This window comes from Suricata suricatta, chromosome 5, assembly GCF_006229205.1.
Source record: "Suricata suricatta isolate VVHF042 chromosome 5, meerkat_22Aug2017_6uvM2_HiC, whole genome shotgun sequence".
NCBI classification, from domain to species: domain Eukaryota; kingdom Metazoa; phylum Chordata; class Mammalia; order Carnivora; family Herpestidae; genus Suricata; species Suricata suricatta.
In genome coordinates, this window is record NC_043704.1 from 77,437,709 (window position 1) to 77,463,283 (window position 25,575).

General features: G+C 40.1%; 1 protein-coding gene across 4 annotated transcripts in view; it reads right to left on the minus strand.

Moving 5' to 3' along the window:
• Positions 1 to 334: 334 nt before the first annotated feature.
• Positions 335 to 25,575, minus strand: part of TP63 (tumor protein p63) — a 222,147-nt gene continuing 196,906 nt past the window's right edge. For 2 of the 4 annotated variants that reach the window (XM_029939639.1, XM_029939640.1), the window contains exons 9-14: positions 24,778 to 24,860; positions 22,101 to 22,237; positions 7,414 to 7,571; positions 5,050 to 5,194; positions 3,630 to 3,723; positions 335 to 631 (exon numbers count right to left, since the gene is read on the minus strand). In XM_029939639.1, the coding sequence (XP_029795499.1) occupies positions 335 to 631; positions 3,630 to 3,723; positions 5,050 to 5,194; positions 7,414 to 7,571; positions 22,101 to 22,237; positions 24,778 to 24,860 (914 nt within the window). Of the gene's footprint in view, positions 632 to 3,629; positions 3,724 to 5,049; positions 5,195 to 7,413; positions 7,572 to 15,773; positions 15,889 to 22,100; positions 22,238 to 24,777; positions 24,861 to 25,575 lie in introns of those variants that run through there. The other 2 variants (XM_029939641.1, XM_029939643.1) reach the window with 2 other exon arrangements.

Below are 25,575 nucleotides of genomic sequence, written 5' to 3' on the forward strand. Positions count from 1 at the left end.
GTCTTAGACTATAAGGGTGAAAATGCTTTATAAAAGTCAATGAGAAATCTTTGCAGCTTAAGGAGACACCCACTGCTCTTTTGCTCACTCCCACCTAGCCATGATATCTTCAGTCCTGCAAGCAATAGATTTGAAGGCTTAAAGCCAGAATCAGAATCAGATGCCAGGTTGGACATTAAATCAATGGGAGCCTCTTACTTCTTCTTCCCTTAAGAAACCAGAGTGAGAAGAGGAAGGAGAAGAGCTAGGGAGAAGGCTTTGAAGGTCAAGCACTAGAGCCTTGTAGGGAGACAGACAGATGAGGAGAGGATGAGAAGAGTTCACAAGGTGATGCTCACTCCCCCTCTTCTTTGATGCGCTGTTGCTTGTTGCGACGAGCATCCATGTCGAAGTTGAAGTCATTCCACTCATCGCGGGGTGGGAAGGAGATGGTCTGGCGCAGGGTGAAGCGCACAGCGTCAATAACGCGCTCACCCCGGGTCTCACTGGAGCCCACGCTGACGGTAGAGGCACCACTTGGGGTCCTCAGGAGGTGGGGAGGGGAGGAGAAGTCGTGGAGCTGCCGGTGGTCCAGGATGCCCTTCCAGATGGCATGTCTGAATTGCTCAGGGATTTTTAGACTTGCCAAATCCTGTGTGATAGAGAAGGGAAGCAGGGAGATTTAGGACAAAGGGACATGCTGACAATTTAGTCCACGTCATTTTATCATTCCCCAGTGTTCTGAGGTAACTGTTTTGAATTCATGATATCTAAATTGGAAAATAAAATTCTCTGACAATCTTTGTCATTATATGTAACTAAGCAAAAGGCACAGTCTTGAGGTGCCATTTCTGCCTGTGGATAACACCCCACTTACTCTCTACTGGTCTGTCTTTTTACTGGCAAAGTAGGGATAGTTAGATCAGAGGGCAAAAATCCTAAAACAAAAACATAAGATAAAGGTACCATCTAATTCTTATCTACCTGGATCTGGTGACTAGAAGAGAGATATCAATGCAACATCACCACAGCTCAATGAGTAGATGAGAAAAAAAGTTTACTAATAGGTAATGAACACTCTTTATATACCAGGCACTGAACTAATTATTTTACATACATGATCTCATTTAATGGTCAGACTAGAGGTAAATACTAATGCACCTGCTTATAGGTCGGAAAGCAGAAATTCAGAGAGGTTAAATTGGAAGTTACACAACTAAGTAAATGAAATGGGGACTCAGGACAGCTTTCAAGCCTAAAACTGCCCTAATGGCCAGAAGATCTCTTGGTGTTTGGATAAACCAGGGTGCCCAAATGCAGAGTATGCATCCATGCTCTATAAATGGGGGTAGAGGGTATTACAAATATGCTCAAGCTTACCTATCTGTGGTGACATCTCTTATATTTATCTGCATTATCTCTTTATTAACTTGTTTCAGTGATGGCTCTCTATTATTTCTTTTTTTTTTTTTTATGGAGCAGCATGGTGGGTAGAAAGAACAGTGTGTTTAGGGTAAGATGACCTTGACAGAGGTTCTTATTCTGTCACTGAATGGCTCTAGACTTTCATCAAGTCACTGTTTCCCTACTGGCCTCAGTTTCCTCATTGATAAAATGGGATCAAATTCCTTTTTACATCAACACACATTGTGGGCTCACATGTGATTATGGATGTGGAAGTATTTGGCCAATTATAAGGCACACTATCTAAGTCTTAATGATTTGCATTATTACCATATTAAATTATTACTAACCCATCCTGGCATCTTAGAGGGGATACTTAAGAAAACTCCCAAATGGAACCACATTCTTTTTCCAGAAAGGGATGCCAAATGACTCAGACAGGTATTGAAAGACAAGGTGGAAAAGAAGATTCTGTTTCCAGTAATGAGATGGAAGAAGCTGAGGCAAGGAGGAAGAAATGAGATAGCTTCTCAATTGTTCCCAGTTTGGAAGTTTGTAGTATGGGCACTCTGATTTCCCATTCTGGCAGAATACACCATAAAGAAGGCAATCCGCATGGGGATGAATAAGTATAACTCTTTATCTTCTGTAACTCTCAATAAGACCCTAACTCTGTAAACTGGACTCCTAAGTCTTCACGATTCTCTGGATAGATTTTAATTATGACAGGTAAGGAAGCTGTAGTCCAGAGACTGGCACAAGACCTAACCAACACCAACAAAGATGGACTTGTGGAGAACATATGCAGATCCTAATAGCCAAGGAAGCATCCTGACATATTCCCCAGTGAGGACAGGGAACAAGTGGATGGCATAATTCTAAAAAAAAAAAATGGGAAGGGACAAATTCCCTGTTCTATCATGTAGAACTGTCAAAGAAACAGCAACTCTCTTTTCCTCAATGGATGGGCATCATTGTAAAATTACTGGAAACCTGTTGAAACTTACTACTAAAGCTTTCTCTATAGTTTGCACTTATAGTGTACTCCATCAGGGAACAGCAGCCAGAGTGATGTGTAGGGTGGACAGGGCTGGGCACAGGGGTGGTGCAGCATATACCGGTCATCACAAGGGCTGGGGCATCCTCGTGCTGCAGGGACATCTCTAGCATCGGTGCTCAAGGAGGGGAAAGAAGAGATCCCAACTACACCAGCAGCAGTAGAAGCAGAGAGTATCTTCTTCCACTAGTGCAGAGGGCCCTCTGGAAACTGGAAGAGAGGATAGTAAACCCCAAAGAGAGCAGCATGAAGAGAAGCCTGGAAGGAAAATCAGATTGCTGTAAGCCAGAACAATGCAAGCTCCCATGTGAGCAGTTCAAGAAGTGGTGTAGGAAGTGCACGTGTGCACATGCAAACACACACACACACACACACACACACACACACACACACACACATCCCTTTCCATCAGCTTGCTCCAAAAGACAAAGAGTATCAAAGCCAGAGGGAGTGATTTTGAATGCAGTTTAATAAACTGAGGCTCAGAGAGGCAAAGTGTTAAACCAAAGTCTTATTATTCCTAAAAAGCATGGATGGTATTTGACCCATGACCAGTGATTTTTCTCAATGATCAGGGATGGCTTGGCCCTATTCTGATAGAATGGAAAATGAGGGAACATATAGTTCTGATTGAGAGGAATGGCTGAATCCTCCTTAACTTCCTACTTTAAGGAAAGGCAGAAGAAGCCAGTTAACAGCATTAAAGACCAGAAGCCTCCACCTTAGGACTCTATTCTTAGTTCTGTCATCAGCTCACCATGCAAATGATTATATTGTTGTCTCTCCATGATTTAAAGTGAGGATAATATCATCTGATTCCTGCTAGCTTCCCTGGGGTATCATACTGATTAATGAAAATATATAAAAAGTTCTCTGAATTCTTTCAAGATTACAAATTTCTTGGAGGTGGGAATTAGGTGGTAATTCTCTTTCCCATTATGAATATAGTATGTTTGTAATAGACAATTACTGGCTGATCAGACAAACCAAGGAAGACTGACCACTAAACTTGTCATGTATGTACACTAAGGTCTGGGAATCTCTAATACGGCAATGGTTTCCACCAAATTTGGGGACTGAGGATATGATAACAAATTTTAAAACCGAGGGGAACTGAACTATGAGGTGGATGTCACCAGTGGGAGGAAATAAGAAAAAAACTCAAGAGAAAAGTCTAACAGTTACTTACATCCATGGAGTAATGCTCAATCTGATAGATGGTGGTCAGCCCCTGGGTCGTGAAATAGTCCAGACATGATGAACAGCCCAACCTCGCTAAGAAACTGCAGAGGGAGGAGGGAAGAGGAAGGAGGAAACAGAAACAGAAAGTTCACCCCAACTGCATTGGCGAGATAAAGGAAAATCCAACATTATTGCCCTGGGATGCCCTACAGGAGAGACTAGGGGCAGATGAAACATACGGAGGCCTTGGAATTGAGGTTTGGGGATGGTTAATGACTTGAACTTTATATCTATAGAAATTAAAATCAACTCAGAAGATTCCTGAAGAGCAGTGATTGCCAAAAGGTGATTGGTGGAATTCTAGGGGTTCTGTGTAGATAAGTGCCTTACGAGCCATTGCAGGGGGGTGAAAGGAAGGAGCCCAGTGGTCAGGTTCCCAGCGCTCTTGCCTCCTGCCTCTTCACTTCAAAAAGAGCATCTGTACTTGAATTGCGTTGTCTTTGGGGTTTTAGAGAGTCGTTCATGTGGCTAAGAAAAATTGGAGGCTACTCTACTAGGAAATCTTTCATGCATTCTGATTTATGTCCTCCTTAGAATACAGACCCCTCCTTTCTGGTGCTGGTCTCAGAATGGTGATGCCACCATCACAGAGCCACAGGTGGGGTGGCATGAACCACATGCCTTGCCATCTCTCTGACACTGCTTAGGATTGTCGCATCAATCACATGGGATCAACACACATTGTTCTGACAGCCAAATGAAAGGGTCATTCTGCACATGAAGCAGGGGCAGACAATATGCACTAGGTGTGGATTGGCACTCACTCTTCACCTCTGTGGGAAAAGATCTATCAGGCTTCACACATTTCTTTCTTGTGGCTATCTGAACCTCCTTGCCTTGAACGGTCCTGCTTTGCATATGGCAAAGCAGCACTGGCCATCGGCTTCTTGAAAGACCCTGTCATCTTTGCATTAAAACATTAAAACTTTATGGACATCCCACTCCAACATAACGAGGCCATGGTGGCTGAGAGCTAAGAGTCCTGGAGAATGGGAAAGGGAGCGAGATAGCAAGTTTACTGCCCTTCTTGGATCCCCAGCCCTGAGCACCACTTTGAAGGCCACAACTGACCATATAAAACTGTGAGGGAGGAGGAAGAGGGTAAGTGAAGATGAGGGGAAACAGGCATGACAAGCGATATGCCTATAAACTCACATTTTCACTTTTCCCTATATGGATTAGTGTGCTTTTCCTTGATTAAACACTGCTGACCACTCCACAGATCAGCGATGACGGTGCTGAACATCCACAATAGGAAGGGCTGCTCTCTTTATTCCCCAACTGTGTAATGAACTCTGAGAGTGTCCGCCCTCCACCACCCAGAGTTGCTGAGGACAGGCCCCCGGGGGCACATGGCGTGGACTCACCTGACAAGGCTGCAATCTGTGGGGTACGGAGGTGGGGGAGTGCAGTGGGAGGTGGATGGCATGGAGAGTGGGGGAGGGAGGGCCTGGGTGGGGCTGAGTCCATTCATGTCTCCAGCCATTGGCATGTGGGTGCCCATCATAGGAACTGAACAGAAGCAGGAGGAACAGAGAGGGTTACTGCCATCATCAGTACCAGCTTCCCAGTGGTCCATCTTGCCTGGCTTAATGTTACCAGGGGCCTAATTCACCTGCCTTACTTTTCAGTCTTCTCTCTCACTGTACCCCTTAAGCACTCTATGTCTCATCCAACAGAACAAAACATTCACCAAACTCCAAACTAATTACACACTGCTTGACCTCTGCACAAGCTCTTAGGACAATTTCCCCCTACTTCTTTCTCTACTTCTAACGGTCTGTCCAACCACACATTACTCCTGAGGTTAATCTACTCCTCTTTGCATTTGCCTTCACGGATTATATTTCTGTCTCCCTCGCTAGCCTAACTCCTTAAGCAGGGACATTAGACCTCGTACATGTCTTGATCCCCACAGGCCCTAGCACATTGCCCGGCAGAGATCATGTGCTGAGTAAACTGAGGTTCAGTGAACAAATAAACAGATCTGTGAATGAGAATGACCTCTGGAATGTTTGTTTGGGGACTGGAGGATTTATTGCAGTATTTGAGAACCATAAGCCTATTAAGCAAGAATGAAATAAAAGGTTCCAGCTCTTTCTTATGGTCCATTTCTGGATTGTATTCAGAGACACTAGCAACACTGATTGGTTTTTTACTAACCTACAAACTGGAAACATCCACCTATAGAGAAGAAAAGCTTAATATGGACAATATTTATGAATCAAATTTTGTCTTCAGGTCAAAAACAAAGAACATATCTACAAAAAGATTAATGCAATTTGTTTTTATTTTAGTGAATAGCAATAGCCTCAAAAGGAAAGGCCTCTGCCACTAACTAGCTCTCTAAAGAGCATAGGTTTATTTTATCCTATCACTTTCCCCTCTGACTTTGCTGATGAAAACAAAAAAAAAACTGTAAAGTATAAAGAAAAAATAGGCAAACTATAAATTACACAAACACGAAGGAACAAACAGACTCTAAGATGTCACAAGAGAGAAAATATAGTAAAAAAAATAAATAAAGGCACGTTTTCCTTTTACTGTCAGAGTAGCAGACCTGTACCTGTCTGGGGTGAGGTTTGGAGCCTTAGGATGAATTTATCACAAGTGAGACAGCAGTTTGGTTCTAAAATCTTTGTTACCAAGCCAGGCATCCATACCACTTACAGCTCTATCTCATTTAAACCTGAATGGTTGCTATCAGACCACAGAGAGTCACAATTGTAGCTTCCTTCAACTTTACAAAAAAAAAAAAAAAAAACAAAAAGAAAAACAAAACGAAACCCACAAAAACCCTAGTGTCTTCAAGGTAATACTGAAATGCAGGTTTATAGGCTTGATCAGAATAATGAAGGATTTCAAAGGACAGACTGAGGCATTATTTTATGAGGGGCACTATAGGAGACTTGTATAGTGTTTAGGCTTCTGCATCCTTATTATATATACATCCTTCTGCATTTTTATCGTCCCTTTGATTTTCTCTAGTTTGGATATCCACTTTGCTAGATTTGGTTCTAGTGGATAATTCCATTTACTGCAAAGCTGTATAGCAATCATCACGCATTTGGAGGCCCAATTTTCACATTGCCTCTCACATTTATACTTAGTTGATGTGAGTAATCTGTGGGTGAATAAGTAAAAGGGAGACTCCTTTCTCTATGTCAATTCCTTAATGACTGTATATAGGACAGAGTAGACAAAATGAGAAGGCCAAGATCACAGGTACACACAATCATAAGATGTTAGCAGAGGGATATTCTTATGAATGGAAACTGAGCTTTTTAGCAGAGAGGTGACTTGTCCAAAGTTGCACAGCTAGCACTGCCATAGAGTCCAGATGACAATCTCTCTCTCTCTAGACTTTAAGTCTACCACACCATGCTACTTCCCACGTGTTGGATATATTTCCTTTTTACTATCTCAAAGGATGTAGGAGGTGGGTCCCCAACCAGGTTGACAGGAAGTGCATGGTTGTTTTCACAGAGTCTTTTCCCTGCTGAAGGAACAGCCTCCTCTGTCTCTACCAATGTGCTTTGTAATGAACCATATACTCTGAAAGCGATGAAAAGTTCACCATGAAGAACTTAAGCCATTAGACTGTGATCTGTTCTGTCCCACTGTGCCATTCCTCAGCTTAAGAGCAAGCCTCTCTCCCACCCCAGAATGCAGTCCTCCTCTGCACTAGCCCTGCGGACCCTTATGGCACAGCTAAAGGGAGATGCTCTTACTGTTGGCTCCCATGCCATCAGGAATGGTGGTAGGAGTGAGGGCGTTGCGCTGCTGAGGGTTGATGAGCTGGCTCACAGAAGGTAGCTTGTTCATGCTGTTCATTTTGTTGAGAGGTGGAGAGCTGTTACCGTATGAAGACTGAGACTGCATGGAGGTCCTGGGAACACAAACATGGCAATGATGGTGAGCAGGTGACACTGAACAGGGCGGACTGGTCAGATCCCGTAGGTCTCAAACTGAAATGTGGCCTCGAACTACACATTTGTGAAAATATCCCTCCAGAACCTATGACAAGAAGTTATTTGTTGCCATCTGAGAATTGTTTTTCAACTAGGGAGAGATTGCAATGCTATCATCAAGTCATATTTCTCCTGAATTTATAGACTACAGAGTTGCATATCTTCTTAAAGAACCTCTTTGGTGAGAGAAAAAATAACTGCATCTTCTTTTTACCTCTATTATATTTTTTCTCCATTTCTTTGCACTCTCTGGGCCTTCAACAAGTTTGAAAGTCAATAAGGCAATAGAAGTCAGTGAAGACCCAAAGGCTTAGGAAAGACGTGAAGATGCCAATTTCAAATTGCAATGGAGGCCCATTGTAGGTAGCTTCCTAGGCCAGATGGGATATACAGAAAATAACTACAAAGACAATCAAAGCAAGAATTTGGCAACACACCCTGCTGTAATGCAGAGGCCCCAACATGGAAATGTGCTTTCTCAGCTTAGGTGTTCATGGGCCATGAGAAGCCATGGGGATGCCAACAGCCTCTCTACACAGGAGAAGCCTGGAGCCCAAACAACTCTTCTGTTGATTTTTGACAAGTCTCATAGGAGACAAAGACCAACAAAAAATGTCCATTTAGCATAACTTCAATTTGGAAATTTACTGGGATTGGCTTTTCATTCTATACATCATATTACGTATGATACTCCCTACCTGACTGTCATTCCTCACTTTTTCTCTGATTACAGAACTAGCAATATCTGTGACCATCAGAGCAGGATATAGCATCAGAAAACCAAAGTTTAAGACTTCCTCTAGCATATATTAGAATTTATAAGTCCTTATGTGGGCCACCAAACATCTTTGCTTTTGTTTTCTCTCAAGAAAACTATACAAATTAAATACATACACGCTTGCTCAAATTGGATGCTAGAGGTAGAAAAATAGTAAGAAACAGTCCCATCTGTGAGAAGCTCATATAGTAGTGAATACACGGGGATAATAATCCAACCTACCTTATAAGGCTGTGGTGGGAACTGGAAAAGAGAAGGTGAGGAAGAATTTTATAGGTTATATAGCATTTACAGTGAGTAATTATTATAACCACAGAATGAAGGTTAGGCTTAAGCATGTTTCGAAACTATGGTGGTAAAACTCCTCTTTTATAATCTTCAAACAAAGTACATTATTTTTTCCTGTTTGTCTCCTTCCTGCAGCCATATTTTTTATAGTAGAGAAGAGAGGGTAAAAAATGTTTCTTTATATTTTATTTTATATATACATGTATATAAAACTTTATCTCTCTCTATATATAACTCTCTATTATATACATAAATTATATATATTATTTATAAAGAGAGAAATTTTTGAGTATGTGTAATATTATATATATACATACACACACCTTTAGGAAAATAAATATATATTTATTTATATGTCCACCTATATATGGACACCTATATGTTCACCTTTAGGAATACACACACACACAATTTTGAAGGCTCTATAAATGTACCTAATTCCAAACATGTACAATAATGTTTGACAGAGTAATGAAAGGTGACTCTAGCACCTGAGTGCTATAGTAGTACTACCTTTGGTACATGAAGCCACCATTCTGCATTCTCCATTATTCCACAGAACAGGGAAGGCTCCATTCCTCATCTGTGAAGAGGCACAGCTAGAGGAATTCAAACAGCATGCTGTATGCCTGTTTGCATAAGTATGACAATGGCTGCACAATTAACACTTCAGCTGTGTTCTACAATTACTGAATTTATGGTAGAAGGGCATTGTTTTTTCTCTCTAGATCTTTTTAAGAACTCACATTTATAGTTCTATGTTGTATAAACAGGTCTTTACATAAGAAACCCTCCCAATTGCAAGGCACTTCAGGTTCCTTAGCTCTCCTTTACCAATTTTCCAAATGATTTTCACATCCCTCTGGGGGAGAACATGGTTGGCAGGGCATGGATGGGCAGAAATTATTATGCCTATTTTACATATGTGTAAATAAGAATAAACAGGCATGAGTCACACGTTACTAAACAGTGAGTTGAGAGGTCTCCTGGTTCCAACACCAAGAGTTTTTCTTTTATTCTGTGGTAACTTCCCAGAAATAAGACAGTAGTATGCATTACAGAATCAAGAAATGGGGGAAGTGTTAAGAGAAATGTGGGACACTGAGATACGGTAGGGGGCAAGGGACATAGCAAAGTCAGTTCCCCCAAGTATCATCATATCCATTCCATTCCTGTGTGGAAGGCTTGCATTAAGAGTTAGTGCTTTGGATATACTTAGGAACATTTGTAAATCCCTAACAAAGTTCAGAAATCCCAGGGCAAAGTGGCCAAGAGATGCTTTGCCAGGTGCTTCTTTTCCTATTTTTTTCCCACAACAAAGGACCTAAGAGTTGTTCAGACTCCAGAGGTAGGTTGGTCTTCTGTAGCCTAAATAGATCTCTCTCTATTTCTTTCAATGCTCCAAATAAGTCAAATATCAAGCAAGAGCTAATAGAACCATTGTTTGAACCATTAATGTCCAACTTTAGGAGAATAAAAATATTGTTCAAAGCTTTGCATTTTTCCTGGATGCTCTAGTATAATAAATGCCTTCTTCCAAATCCTATTACATTTCCCTTCTCTGTTTCTTTTTGAGGTCTTTATGTTTGGCCATTTTATTAGGTCATTTATTATGAGTAGCCTAAACTATTTTAGGAAGGTGGCTCAAAAGCCATAGATGAACAAAGAAGGAACATGAATTTTGAGTCAACCAAAACACCCAGGTTCATCTTCTAGATCTGACACAAATTAATTGATGTTGGATGTTATGCAAGTCTCTTGAGTCTTATTTTCTTTATCTATAGGACAGGTATTATACTCATTCTAGAAGAGCTGCTATGAAGACTAACATGGAATAATATGGAAACAGCCTAACAGTCCATCGATATATGAGTGGATATAGATTTGGCATTTATACAATGGCATATTACTCAGACATAAAAAAGAAGGAGATCTTGCCATTTGTGACAACATGAATGGACCTAGAGGGTATTATGCAGAGTGAAATAAGTCATATAGAAAAAAAACATTGTATGATTTTACTTATATGTGGAATCTAAAAGTAAAATAAATGAACAAACAAAACAAAATTAGATTCATAAGTAGATAGAACAAACTGGTAGTTGTCAGAGGGAACGAGGATTGGAGGAAGGAGCTAAGTAGGTGAAGGGGATTAATTTCCAGTTATAAGATAAATGTCACATGGATGCAAAGCACAGCATAGGGAACACAGTCAATAATACTGTAATAACTTCGTCCAGTGACAGATGGTGACTACACTTAATGTATATAAATGTCAAATCACTATGTTGTACCCCTGAAACTAATATGTCAACTATACTTCGATTTAAAAAATATTAGAGGGGCGCCTGAGTGGCTTAGTCAGTTGAGCATCTGAATTGTGATTTCGGCTCAGGTCATGATCCCAGAGTCATAGGATTGATCCCTACTTGGGTCTCTTTCCTGAGGGTAAAATTTGCTGAAGGTTCTCTCTCTTTCTCTCTCTCTCTGTCTCTCCTTCTGCCCCCTCTCCCTCACTCATGTACTCCCTCTCTTTATCAAACAACAACAATAATAATAGGTTTTTTTCTTTTAAGTTTATTTATTTTGAGAGAAAGAGTGAGCCCATGCATGCAAGAGGGGAGGGGCAGAGAGAAAGAAAGGGGGAGGGAGAGAATTCCAAGCAGGCTCTACACTGTCAGTGCAGAGCCCAACACAGTACTCGAGTCCATGAACCCTGAGATCATGACCTGAGCCAAAATCAAGATCATGGCCTGCCCAATAATAACAGATTTGTGAAACTAATTTAAAAAAAATAAATAAAATGTATTATATATTTTTTAATATTAAATTAGATTGTGTAAGAGCCCTGAACATTGTCCTGTAATTTGTAAGTACTCAAGAAACTTTGGTTCTTTTCACTCTTGCCCTCAGGACCAAATGTTTAATACTCTAGTGTGTGGTTAAGGGGATGAGAGGTATCAGTTTAATAATTAACAGGAGCACCTGAGTGGCTCAGTTGGTTAAACATCCATCTTCTGCTCAGGTCATGATCGTGCAGTTTGTGGGTTCGAGCCCCACATCAGGCTCTGTGCTGACAGCTCAGAGCCTGGAGCCTGCTTCAGATTCTGTGTCTCCCTCTTTCTCTGTCCCTTCCCTGCTCATGCTCTGTCTCTCACTGTTTCTCAATCATAAATAAGTTTTTAAAAAATAAAAAAAATAATTAACAGGAGAAGGTGGCAAGAATTTACTTGAACAAATTCAGGAATTAGAGTGAGTGGATACGTCGGGATAGAGTGCAAAAAAAGTCAGAAATTCTGATTGCCTTTCCTTTACTGTGGGAGAGAGTTTTACAGCCACAGGGAGCAAGGTCAGGGTAGTCTGTTTATTAAATTTTCAATGTTTGAGATACAATGAAATATAAGGAGTATTCTGATATGCTCTATGTGCTGTGGAAAAGGGAGAAAGGCTGAATAAATTTGTGACCAATTTACAGGTCTTAAAACATCACTTTTTCTTTTTCCTTTACACATATAATGTCACAGTCACTGTGTGGACAGTCCCAAGAATTACTGAGGAATCTGAAGAGAAGGAAAAAGTTTACAAAGACAATAGGATCTGTGACATGATGGGTTTCTTACCGTCCTCCATCCCCCCACCATGCGTGTGTGTGTGTGTGTGTGTGCTTGCACACACACACACACACACACACACCCCAAAACCCAGAAAAGTGGGAATGTAGCAATCCTCAGAAAAACAACCAGGCATAAGCCTCAGGCTGTTTTCTCTAGATTTTTGCAGGGATCCAACATAACAGAGATGTGCAAAGGCATGTTTCATGTAATTCTAGTTTTGAGGAGAAATTCTAGAAAAGTCAAGTCCTAGTTCTTAACTTTAACAACTCAGGCAACTGTGTATATTGCTAAGCATACAATTCAGTATCTTAGAGCTATAAGTGACCTTAATTCATCCATGATGAAAAACACAGGTTTCCTGACTACAAGCCTGGCACCTATATCCATGGTAAAGAGTCCAAATTCTTGAAAAGACAAATTCAAAGTCATCTTCTCAATCTTGATGGAAATACCTAGAATTCCACCAAAGGATTCTTTTTTTTTTTGCCTTAAATCTTTCATTATTGATTAAAAAGCAACTCTCCAGTATAAGTTGGTGATATCTGAGGGTAAATCTAGTTCAGCAAACTTGTTCTGTAGTGTAGAGTTTGAGAGGGGAAAGAGATAATGAAGATAAAACAAAACACCCCCTATGTGAAGAAGTTAAAAAAAAAAGGGAAGCCATGTAACATCAGAAAAGTAGGTGTTCCTCCTCAAAATTTTGCCCACCATTGCCCTGGCTGGAAACTTACCCTCCTGCTGGATAATCCGGCTTCTTCTTTTTTTTTTTTTTTACTTTTTTTTTTATTGTTTTATTTATTTTGGTACAAAGAGAGACAGAGCATGAGAGGGGGAGGGGCAGAGAGAGAGAAGGAAACACAGAACTGGAAGCAGGCTCCAGGCTCTGAGCTAGCTGTCAGCACAGAGCCTGATGCGGGGCTCGAACCCACAAATGTGAGATCTGACCTGAGCCAAAGTCGGAGGCTTAACCGACTGAGCCACCCAGGCACCCCTGGATAATCCGGCTTCTAAAGACAAAAGGTAGCATTGATTCTCTAGACAGATCAACTGACATTGCACCCTATTTTCCATTAGTTCAAATATATACATTTATATAAATATGTAAATATATGTAAATTTATATAAATTTATATACATGCATTAAAAACTTGCATAAAAATGGAGTGAAAGAAAAAAAACTTGTGAAAAAAAAGCAAATGTAAAAAAAAATCTAAGCATACTTGTTAACTGGAAAACTATTTGAAACGACCTTGCCAACTAATGAGCTCATCTGATTTTACTAACATACTTTTGTGTCAAATATAATTTTTTTAAGTATTTTTTCAAGCTACTCGATAACTTATTTTTATTCAGAACAAGTGTTTTTGAAGCTTTTAAAAACAATTATTCAAAGATTAGAACATAGCGTAATTTTAAAAAATTGGACAACTGGTTCTACTATAGATTTCTGGATAAAGATTTGCTAATGCTGATGTCACAGAAGCCGAAGTATTTAATAGATTGGGATGTGGATCTGGTTTAAGTTTGGCAATTTCAGATATAGCTCAAGAGTTGTTCAGAGAGGTAGACAAATTACATTAATATTGGACATTAAACATCCACAGGGCTAAAATATATCTCAAGTTGGTGTCAGCATTGAAACTTATTTTTAGAACTGAGGACCTTAGTACAGAGCATCTTAAATAAAAACACCAAATATTGACAGAAGTGGAGACAAACCAAAGAGACTGTTCAATTATTCTTGTTCACTTTTTTAAAATTTTTTTTTGTTAACATTTATTTATTATTGAGAAACAGAGAGAGACAGAGCATGAGCATGGGAGGGGCAGAGAGGCGGGGAGACACAGTATCTGAAGCAGGCTCCAGGCTCTGAGCGTTCAGAACAGAGCCTGATGCAGGGCTCGAACCCATGAACTGTGAGATCACGACCTGAGCCGAAGTCATACGCTCAACCGACTGAGCCACCCAGGTGCCCCAATTATTCTTGTTCTTTAAACTCACACCTGGAACTTCAAGCACTTATGTGAAATATTCTAGGAGTTAGGAATTAAATAGCAAGAGAGACAGAAAAAGAAGAACTGTAAGATGAACCAAGATGCAAAAGTTTATTGAAAATTAAAATCACACATCCATAAAGCAACAGCCTCAATAACAAGAAATCATAACTGTGATGACACAGACTAAAGGGCTGGTGACTTGGTGTGGGGAGAAGTGGGGGGAGATTTTTCAAGTCTTTTTACTATTCTTTTAAAACACATTTGTAAAATGGGAAGGAATAGATCCTTTAAACGTTTTTAGCCAAAAAAAAAAAAAAAACCCAAAAGGCAACTAGTCTTTCTATCTTTAAGTTTCAGACCAGGAGTGCTGATTTTCACTTGGATTGTCTACTTGGACATCACTTAAATAAAATGTAAGTGTCCTGGACAAAGGAGTTTGAACAGTATTAGCAACATGGCTAGTTTTGTGGAAGGACTGAGAGGTAGGGACTCCAATGAACAAATGAGTCATAGATTTAGTGAGAGGACTTTGACCTCCATTTTGCCCGTCAAAATACAATCTCTATCTGCCTGGCATAATCTTACTAAGGAGGTTTTACCCTCCTATTAAAATGACAAAATAGGTTTCTCTGCCTTGGGGTCTTAACAACAGCTTTGGGGGGAGGACCCCAGAATTTCCATGAGCAAGGAAGACTGTCATATCAGATGCCAACAAAGTGGCAGTGGTAGTACCTGACACAGTGTTAATGAACTTTCTATCTGCATATCGACGGGAGGATACTAAAAATGCAAACTCTCAAAAAGAAGAAAAGAACATCCCCCACATTAGCTACTTATAGTAATTATTATCTCTGCCCAGCAGTACACTTGGCACTTTAGTGTGTGACTATTTGCAATATTATTGCATGACCAGCATTAAAAGGGCCTGAGGCTCTCAGTCATCCACAATTTTCTTAGGTACAGACAATAACAATTTTTTTTCCTTTTCTTAAAAAGATATCTTAAGTTTGAGACCTGCTCAAAAGCTTCTTTATGAGTTTTAGAAACACAACAGAAGGTAACAGAAGGGTTCCAATAAACACCTTAATGCCCCCTTTCCAACCTGAGCCCCTCCCTTCTAAGATAAACATAAAGCTCACAGACAAACACAGGGGTTCCTGACTGCCCAGTGCTAGATCTAAGGATGCAGAATCTGCGGAAAATGTCCTTTCTTGTAAAGTTTTGAGTCCCTTCAAAAGATTTTCTCACTAGTGGCTGTATGCCTTTGAGCAGTTGGGTCTCTAAGCCAAAGTGTCTTCAAGTTCTGCTTACGAGGGCCAGGCGCACGCGTGCATGCGCGCGCGCACACACACACACACACACACACACACACACACACACACATACAGGTACATGGAAACACAGGAAACACACGCTCAAAATACAGATACAGAGGGGAAGGGTCTATGGGTACACTGATCGGTGGGGAGGGCTGGAATGTCTAAAGAAGACGTCAGACTGTTTCGGAGTTTCTCTCCGGGGCTCCACAAGCTCATTCCTGAAGCAGGCTGAAAGGAGACTGCAGAGAGGAACCAGAGAAAAGAAGAGGTGAAGGCTTAGGACTTCATATATTAATATCAACTGAATACAGAAATACCCTCCTACCTTCATGATCACAGTAAGACAGAACAGAATGGCCTACAAAGCTATTTTTGCTCCTTCCTTGTTGTCCTCCTTTAAAATTTCTCAGAGATGACTACATCTCAAGATTTTGGGGAAGAAATGAGATAAAGCAGTGGTGGTTCACCAGAATTATCTGAATCACCCATAGAACTTAAAAAACAAACAAACAAACAAAAAAACCCAATTTCCCAGATCCATCAGCGTCCAGGCTGGAGCCAAGACCTATATATTTTTAGCAAGTTCGGCAAGTGATTCAGTTGAGGACTAAGGTGTCAGGGTAGAGCAAGGTACTTAGCACAGTGCTTGGCATATTGGACTGGAATTGAAAAAGGGAACACAGAGGCAAGAATTAATGTTAATCTTTTGTAAAGTGTCATTGGCCCAATTATGATGCCTCATTATTGTTAACTGTGTGGCCAAACTATGAAGCATGGAGAAATATGATCTTATCAGTCTGGGGACTGCCTCACATGTATTTGTAAAGAACTATTAATGAGTATTTTGTATGTGCCCAGATTGAGGTGGATAAATATCTTAATCCTTTCAGTCACAAACGTGGCCTACAAATGCACGTATCAAACTCATGAAAGCAACTTTTACATAATTAAGAAATCAATTATGCCACAAGAATGCCAGGAACAAATCCTTTTACTTTGCTCAAGATTGTGCAACCCTATGAACTGTTTGGGAATTATTTCCCAGATGGCTTTGAGTCACATTTGGTTATAACTTACAAAGGAACAAAGCCATTTTTATTTGGTTAGGGCTGGGATTCAGTAAACCATCTCACCAGCAAGAATTGAGATCATCTTAAAGAATATGCCAGAATATAAATTAGTAGGGATGCAATGAATGCTCAGATAAAGAACTGTAACTTTGGCTTCTTCTTTAGAGATTCCATTTTGGGGCTTCTCTTGGTTCAAGGACTAAGTAGAACAACATGCAGGAATAATATTTTAAGTATTATAAGAGTATATGGACTATAGGGGTTCAAACTTTGAGATCTAGAACTGAGATTAGTGGTGCAATGAGATGTGAGAACTCAGAACAGTGATTTAATCTATCTGAATTTAATTAGTCAGAGTTTTTTTTCCCTCATTACCAGTTCAGGACTAATAAATCTCTGCCCTGACAAGTTTCTAACAGAGCTGTGAAGTTCAAAAAGTAACCCTGTATAAACTATGAAAACTGTGCAATTTCTTGACCTAGAAGGTGACCAAATGAAATTGTCAATATCCACCTATTTTTTTTCTCTATAAGACTAGCAACTGCAAACAAATACTCTGGCCATGTGAAGGACTTCTAAATGAAACAGATATATGATCTAAATCATGCCTATCAATAAGACAGAGATTTGTGTATTCTCCTCTTTCTTATATTGATAATGCTGAAAATATTGCTTGCTTCTCCCTCAGATATGTAATCTGAGGAAAAATTACCAATACTCCTGGAGAAAGCCACAGCCAAATGAACTTAAAGAGGTAAGGCTTCATACTGAAACCACAAGGATGCATACCAACTGACTAATACAAAGATATAAAAGTGGGCACAGATGTTTATTTTAGTTTTATTATTATAACTTTCTTAACGAATGAAGCAGACAAAATACCTCAAAGAGCTGTGTCTTCCAAATCAGATTGTCATCTTACCTTGATTATGAACTGGCTATAAAATCACAGGTGTTGCTCATTGGACCTCAGTTTCCCCAGCTATGGTAGGGTGGATTTAGAGCCATGACCTTCAAGATCCCACTAGGCTCTACTATTCTCTGACCTGTACTCCTGATAATCAACAATCATCAAGGGATCATCAAGGAGAAGGAAACACGAAGGGCTCCCCAGGATGCCATATATTTGGATTACAATTAAAATAAATCCATCCTGTAGAACCTCAAAAAATAATTTTCCAGGAGAAAACAAGAGTAAGGCTAAGTACAATTTTAACAAAATGCTGTTGGCCTCTGATCAGGGTAGAAGCCAAGACAGAGGACAAACTACAGAAAAATCATGAAAAAGTTGTACCACTGGTCTGAAGTGCGCACATCAAAAGATTGCTAAAAAGATCTCTAGCAGCTTCTGCAAAGTTGTCATAAGAGTTAATGTCCCTTGGAGCCCCTGGGTGGCTCAGCTGGCAAAGTGTCTGACTCTTGATTTCAGCTCAGGTCATGATCTCACAGTTCCTGAGATTGAGCCTCACGTTCACTAACAGTGTGAAGCCTGAAAGAGATTCTCTCTTTCCCTCAATGTACCTTCCCTGATCATGCTCTTTCTTTCTCTCTCTCTCAAATAAATAAATAAACTTAAAAAAATAACTATAGTTCCTTTGTTAAAAAAAAAAAAAGAGAGAGTTAATGTCCCTTGAAAATATGAAGGCAGAGTCCAGTGTCAAGAATGGGTCCAATTTGTCCTTCCATGAGATTATGGTTTCTATAAACATAACCCCAGAATGTTTACTTCAGTGTGAACAAATCAACTAAAATCAAATTTCTTTGCAAATGTGTATAAAGCCTACTTATATCTATAACAATTTGATTCACAGAAACTCAGTGTAAAATTTATCTTCCATAAAGCCTATGATCATGAAGGTAACTGTGAAGGAATTTTTGAAAAAGGAAAACCATGCACAACTGAAACGCAAGCAGAGAGATAACACATAGTGAGAAACTAACAGAAGTAATTTAGCTGAAAATATTTTATTGACACAGTGGAAACTGTGTATCTTCTTCCCACTAATTTTCCCTCTGCTAAAAAGAAAAGCACAAAATTGATCCCTTACCAGTGTAAAATTGGTACTATATTTTTGGAAAGGAAATCACAGGCTATTATAGGCATTTTCCAAGCTGATTTTTTTCTTTTCAAATGATTGCCAGGGAATTAGATTTCCATTTTTCTTTGTCTAGTCATTCATACTCTTTTTTGGAGATTTGATGTAAACAAGAGAGCTGGAAAAACCCAGTGGGAGAACACAGCAACTGAAGAATTTATAGAGATGAATATTACTCATTGGAGACCCATGTGTATATAATATAATAAAGGCAAGATTAGACAAATATCTGTATTTTTCAAATATTTCATCTGTAGTCTGACACACTTCCATGCACAAGGCACCACACTGAAGTTAGCTCTTACACACTGTGAGATAGTAACTCAAAAACATGCAGTGACGCTTTTAAACAGACACCCCAGAGGACCGGGAGGCTACTATTTCCTCACTATTTACCCCTGCCTACACATGCACAAAAAAGGACGATATGTTTCTAATGTCTTCTGGGCTTTTAAAAATAACACAAATTTAATATGCCTTTTCTCTTTGGTGAAATAGATTGCTTTATGAAATATAAATTAAAAATATAATTTCCCTTCAGAGCAATGCCAGCCAGTCAGACCCAAGCCCTGGATAACTCATCACGTGAAAAGACAGGGTTATGTGTTCTCATGTACACTATGTAAATGAGCACAAATTGCCTATGCCCCCAGCTGAGTAAGGTAGATCTTCCTGGTTTATCAAATCTCCAAAACTATGACACTAAACTATTCCTTCTATTGTACATTCTAGAGAAGCTGTTTAAAATTGTCCTATTAACTTACATAGTGCTCAGAATAAAATCCTAGAGCTTTCTTAATTCAACAGGTGTCTGGTTAGGAATTCACCATTAAATTATAAACTTTGGGAAGGTGGGAACTTTTTCTCCATCCTTAATGCTTTTCCATAACAGATCTTCAATAAAAGCTTATCACATGAATCAACTCAACTATTTCAATCTTAGCTGAGGGTAAGTTTGCAATATTAACCGTATTTTGTGTCTGGGTGGGCATCCCTAACTTTCTCAGACAAAAGAGATCTCTGTTAAAGGTTGTCCTGTTGATAGATACCGAAATACCACTTTAAAAATCACTGGAGCCTTTCCTAAAACATTTTCATACCTCTCTACTTTAAGATACACATATTGTCTTCTAAATATTTCTAGCAAAAAAAATCTGAGCCTTGACAGGCAATGAAGATCCCACTCATTTATCTGGAACAAGAACAGGCAAACTATAGTGGATGGGGCAAATTTGGGCCATAGGCTAAGAATGGTTTTTACATTTTTAAAAGGTGTGAAAATTCAAAAGGAGAACTATATCATGATATGAAGATTATATAGAATTCAATCTTCAGTGGCCATAAAAATTACCAGCCACTGTCATTCATTGGTGCAATGTTTGTGGTTGCTCTTATGCTACAGAGAGAGAACTGGAGAGCTAGCTGCAAGAGACAATAGGGACCAGAGAGCTGGAGATGCTTACTATTGGTGTTTTGCAGAAAAAATAAAAACTTTGCCACCTCTGTGCTAGATGGTCAGACTTTTATAAACCACATCATTTAATAAGTATCAATGTGGCCTAACAGTACTTTTCCTGTTAACTGGAAAAAAAGACAGGAAAGACTATCAGAGTAACTAGTTCAGGATGATATGCTACTATGGCATTTTACTGAGGTCATTTTGGCTGAGCCAAACATTTCCAGAATGAACTGGAGGCAATTTGGGAGTGCTTTTTTTTTTTTTTTTTAATACCATGGCATGCATATTTGGAGAACGGTACTTATCCTCTCTGGGTCTGTAAATGATGTTATGGGTCTGTTTCTTTGATCTTTGCTATATGATTTCGCAAGAACTAAATGGGTTTTACACTTGAATATATTAACATATATTTTCTTCTGATATCCTAAAGAATATTAAAGATGGGAAATGGGAATTCTGTCTGCAACCCTGATTTCTCATTCTCCTTTGGAATATTCTGTGTCCCCAAGAAAGGAAACTCCTGATTAAACTTCCCACTCAGTCTTAGTATAAAACTTTATGATTTGCAAAACTTTCATGCTCAAAGTAAATGGTGAGATCTCTTCTAGGCAAAAAAAGGCCTTAAGTGCTCAACAAGCCCAAAGTCCTTTAAGAGAAAGAACATTTCTTTTCCACCCCTCTGCTGCTCACCCCACACGTCACAGGCAGTGCTGCTCAGAGGATGCCTTCTGACCATCCCCGATGCAGTCCAATTCCACAGCTGCATTTATGTTGATTTAAAAAAGTGAGAGCCCTCTTTCCTACACTTCCCATAGCTCTCTATAGCAGCTAATCATATATCAGAAAATAATTATTAATTATTGCTTATTTACTGTAAAAGATAAAACTTGCCTTAGGCAAGATGGCTTTGGCCTCATTTCTTTTTGTCTGAAGAGTAAAGTCAAATATCTGAATTACTCACATAGGCCCCAGATGGAGACATTTTACATTATCTACAGAGATTCTGACAATATTTTCAGCATAGACACAGTATCTCATTGAAGCTAACAAATGACTATTCATAACCATAGAAGGGTAAATATCAACAGGGTCTTGGTCTGACAACATGCCTTTCTCCCATAAGAGCTATTCTATTCTGACCAATCATCAAACAATTAGTATCATTAAAAGACCCAAGAGTCAAGGTAAAAAATGACATAGAAATAGGTTGCATGTATATTCTAATATGGTTGCAAAATCTGGCCCAATTTATGTAAAAACATATTGCTGGAAGACAACCTAGAACAGAGATGCTGAAACATAAGACTATACTTTGCCCTTCTGCATCCAGACAGTTTCCCAATGAGCATGCACTAAGTCTCAGAATCCTCAAACGTCAAAGAAGTCACTTAGAATAAAACCTATGTGCCAACCCCAGTCTACAATGGTTTTCTCAAAAGCGGATTGTTTGCAACCCAGGAAAGATACAGGACAATCCACTGGGATAAGGGAAGATTCCATGTTTTAAAATATACACATTGTTACTAGAATAGAGTATATACTCAAAATTCTCCTGTTGATAGAGGTGTCCGGTTGAGGGTCAGAGAGAACAAACTCTCTATATAAGTCTCTCTAATTCACTCGAAATGGTTTAGCTTTATTTCAGAAGCTGGGTATGGAAAGAAACTTTGAAGGTTGTGGAAACTGAAAAGCAGGGCCTGTACCAGCTCATGTGAATCTATTATGTTCTGCTTTCTCACAGCCTCCTGTACATCCATTGCCTTTCTGACCCAAACCAACAGCCATGTTTACTCACACCTCCTAAAATGACACATCAACACACTCACTGTTTCTGAAGTAAATGTTGGTGCTGCTGCTGCTGCTGCTGCCTGTATGTCTCGATTGTGTGCTGGGGAAGGTACTGCATGAGTTCCAGGGACTCCTTGATCTTCAACAGCATCTCATAGGTCTCACGGCCCCTCACCTACACGAAGGACACAGGGAAGAGATGGACACATGAAGAACTCTACAACAATTAACAGTACAGTCACTCCTCTTTATCTGTGGATTCTGCATCGACAACTTGGCCAGCTTGGTAACATTCACTGGTGACGTGAACATCAGTGCTGGCAGTGCCCTGTGGTCATTCGTTGACATGCATGGAGTGACACATTTTGGTTGCTCAGGCATGTTCCCATCTCAGGTGAACAAGGGCATGCTCCGCCATCTTGTTTCAGCACTCATGCCGCAAACAAGTATCCTTTCCATGGTCTCTTTAGCACCGCATTTCTGTGGGTGTTGTTGGTGAACCTGTCCTCTGTCCTCTAAAGTGGTTCCCGAAGGGTAGTGCTGAAGTGCTGTCTAACATTCCAGGTGCCAGAAGGCTCTAGTGGGCCTTCGGGGGAAAACGTGTTAGATCAGCTTCATCCAGGCATGAGTTATAGTGCTATGGTCATGAGTTCAGTGTTACTGAATCAATAGGCATATATTAAATAAGGTGTCCTTAAGCAGAAACACATATCAGACAAGATTATGTACTGACAGGCTGCTGAAAATGTTGTCGCCACAAGCTCACGGGAACTGAATCCTGTACTTCTCCATGAGCAATGATTCTATATTAGTTAGGACAGCATTTGCTTTGATGTTAGAAGATACAACTACCCAAAATAATGAGAATTAGCTGTAATTAAATATATCTGGAAGGACATTCAGCTGAAGCAAAATATGCTTCTCTCTTTAAGGGAGTCTCTGAAAAGTGTTTAAAAGTATGAGCAGGATGAGGACGGAGCAAGGCAAGCAGGCGCGTGAGCACTTGCAGGGGCCCAAGAGCAGGCTCTTATTTAAATTCTGCACCCTAGGCATTTTACCTGCCTCACCCCGGTCCCCTCCCTGGTGAGAGAGGCAGGGTTTGTCACAAGTCAGAAATGGGAAGGTTTCCTCTACCTTAACTCCTATTTGCCCCAGCTCTTTGATCCCCCCCTGCCCTCAGTCTTTTGATGAGACTCCTTTCTGTGTGTTCCTACAGCATCATGCCTAACTCTACTGAGGCAATTATTTCATTACATTATAACTGTCTCTTCCTCGCTAGAAGGCAAAATCTTTGAAGGTAAGTGTGTTCTACTGACCTTCAAATGCTCAGGGTCTGCATATCTGCCACCCAACAGATACCAACTAAATTCATGTTAAATTAAAAGTTCTCTTTTTTATTTTTAATTCACACAATCCACTCTGGTTAATTCTTCACTACACATTCAAGATGTAACTAATTACGAAAGACCTCCTTCCTTAGTACAAACTGAAATATCATTAAAAACCGCTTCTCAAGTGGTTCCTATCTTAGCAACTGAAAACATATTAGGTCTTTTGGAATATGTGGTATATCAGGATAATGCTTAACTTAAGGTTCGCAAGTCAGTTTCCATATGTAGCCTGAGAAACAAGACACCGAGAACCTTGGTTAAGTCACTGTCTGACTGTTTTACTAGCAAGCAGTCTATTGCCCTGAAGGTCAGGGCCCAAAGCAGGTAGGGAAGCAGGTGTGGCACACCCAAACCTGTTGGTTTGCTTTAGCTTCCATACGAGGGTGGCAGCTCCCAGTCAGACCTCGTGGCCCTCCTTACCTGGCTCTCAGGTCAGTTAAGACAGCGTCAAGGGTTACACTGGTTACCAAGACTTGGCGGCCACTCTAGATGGCCAAAACCTAAGGTGATAAGAATCCAACAAACTTCAACCATAGTCTAAGACAGGGAGCCTCAGTGCCTTGAGAAGACTCGTGTTCCTTGTAGGAATGAACACTGTTGTTACACAGCAACTGGGCTGAGTCTCCTGGTCATTCACTTGTAACTGAGGATTCTGTCTTGCTTGGCCTTCTTTATAGCACTTCTTAAAAGAAATCACACTCGAGTCTGGAATTGTTATACTGTCAAATCTGTGAACTCTGGCAAAATTTCAGTCTTGGCGATCATATGGTATGACCATGTTATCTAGGGTAATCTTATTATTCTTTATTTTAATTTAATGTTTATTTTTGACAGAGGGAGACAGAGAGTGTGAGTGGGGGGGTGGGTGTAGAGAGAGAGAAAGACAAAGAATCTGAAACAGGCTCCAGGTTCTGAGCTGTCAGCACAGAGCCGATGTGGGGCTGAAACTCACAGACTGCAAGACCATTCCCTGAGCTGAAGCTGGACACCCAACTGACTGAGCTACCCAAGCACTCTGGTAATCTTATGATTCTTAAATAATAAACTGTAACTTAATTTTAAATATTTGGGTAAGAAGAACTATATTAGAACAGAAAAATCTTAGAGGAGTAGCAGGTAGAGGAGCCTACACTATTGACGTAGTTCAATAGTGGGGAAGAAAAGGATCATTTCCTGATGTTTCAAACAATAGCTTCTCCCTGTTTTATCTCCCCAGTCACCACCACCCCTTTCACATTGTCACAGACAATAAGATGACACAGAGGAAAAGCTCATTCAGAGAAGGTAAAATGAAGCAATCGTGAATACTCAAAAGGAGACTCACTGGTAAATATAACAGCTCATCATCTGGGGATCTCCGCTTTTTGATGGATGTCATCTGGATGCCGTGCGTATTCTGACGAAAAGCTAGTGGAAGGAAAATGCAAGTTTCATCCTGGGAACATTTCTGAAGCACTAATACATTTATCCAACAGACAGTAGCCTCTGCAAAACCTGTGAGATTTGAGTTGCCAGTCTTAAGCCTTCATTTACTTGGTGATAATCACATTTACCTTAAGGATGCACCTAACAGCAATGAGGTGGGGGAGGGGAGTAAGCGGAAGGAAGACACAGGGAAGGTGGCTTAAGTCATGCTGCAGGAACCCCTGTGTCCTGCTGGCACACGTCTGTGAACAGCTGTTAAGGAAAGGAAGATAAATTGGTTTGGTGTTTTATGTTTCAGATCATTTGTCTTCCAAGGAGGGAAACGTGTGTGGTGAAAACTGTCTTGGCCATGCATTCAGCTGGCGTGTTCATCCCTCTCATGGTAGCGCATACATCACGGGACTTCAGACACTCAGTCTCATTTCCAGGACTGTTTTCCCTTTGGTAAAGTGAGTGAATGTAGCTCGTAAATCCCTAAGGTTTCCAAAATTAGAAGCTACACCCAGGATCCAGGATATAGAAATAATCCTTTTATCAGAGTTCAGATCACCTATTCTTACTAAAAGTTATCAATTTGTAGGTAACTGAGGTGCTCAGGGAAGCATATAGAAGCTATACCACCACACAGACTAAAAAGCAGAATTAGGGTAGGTATATAACTACTAGACATGGGTGTGAATATAAAGTAAAAATATGT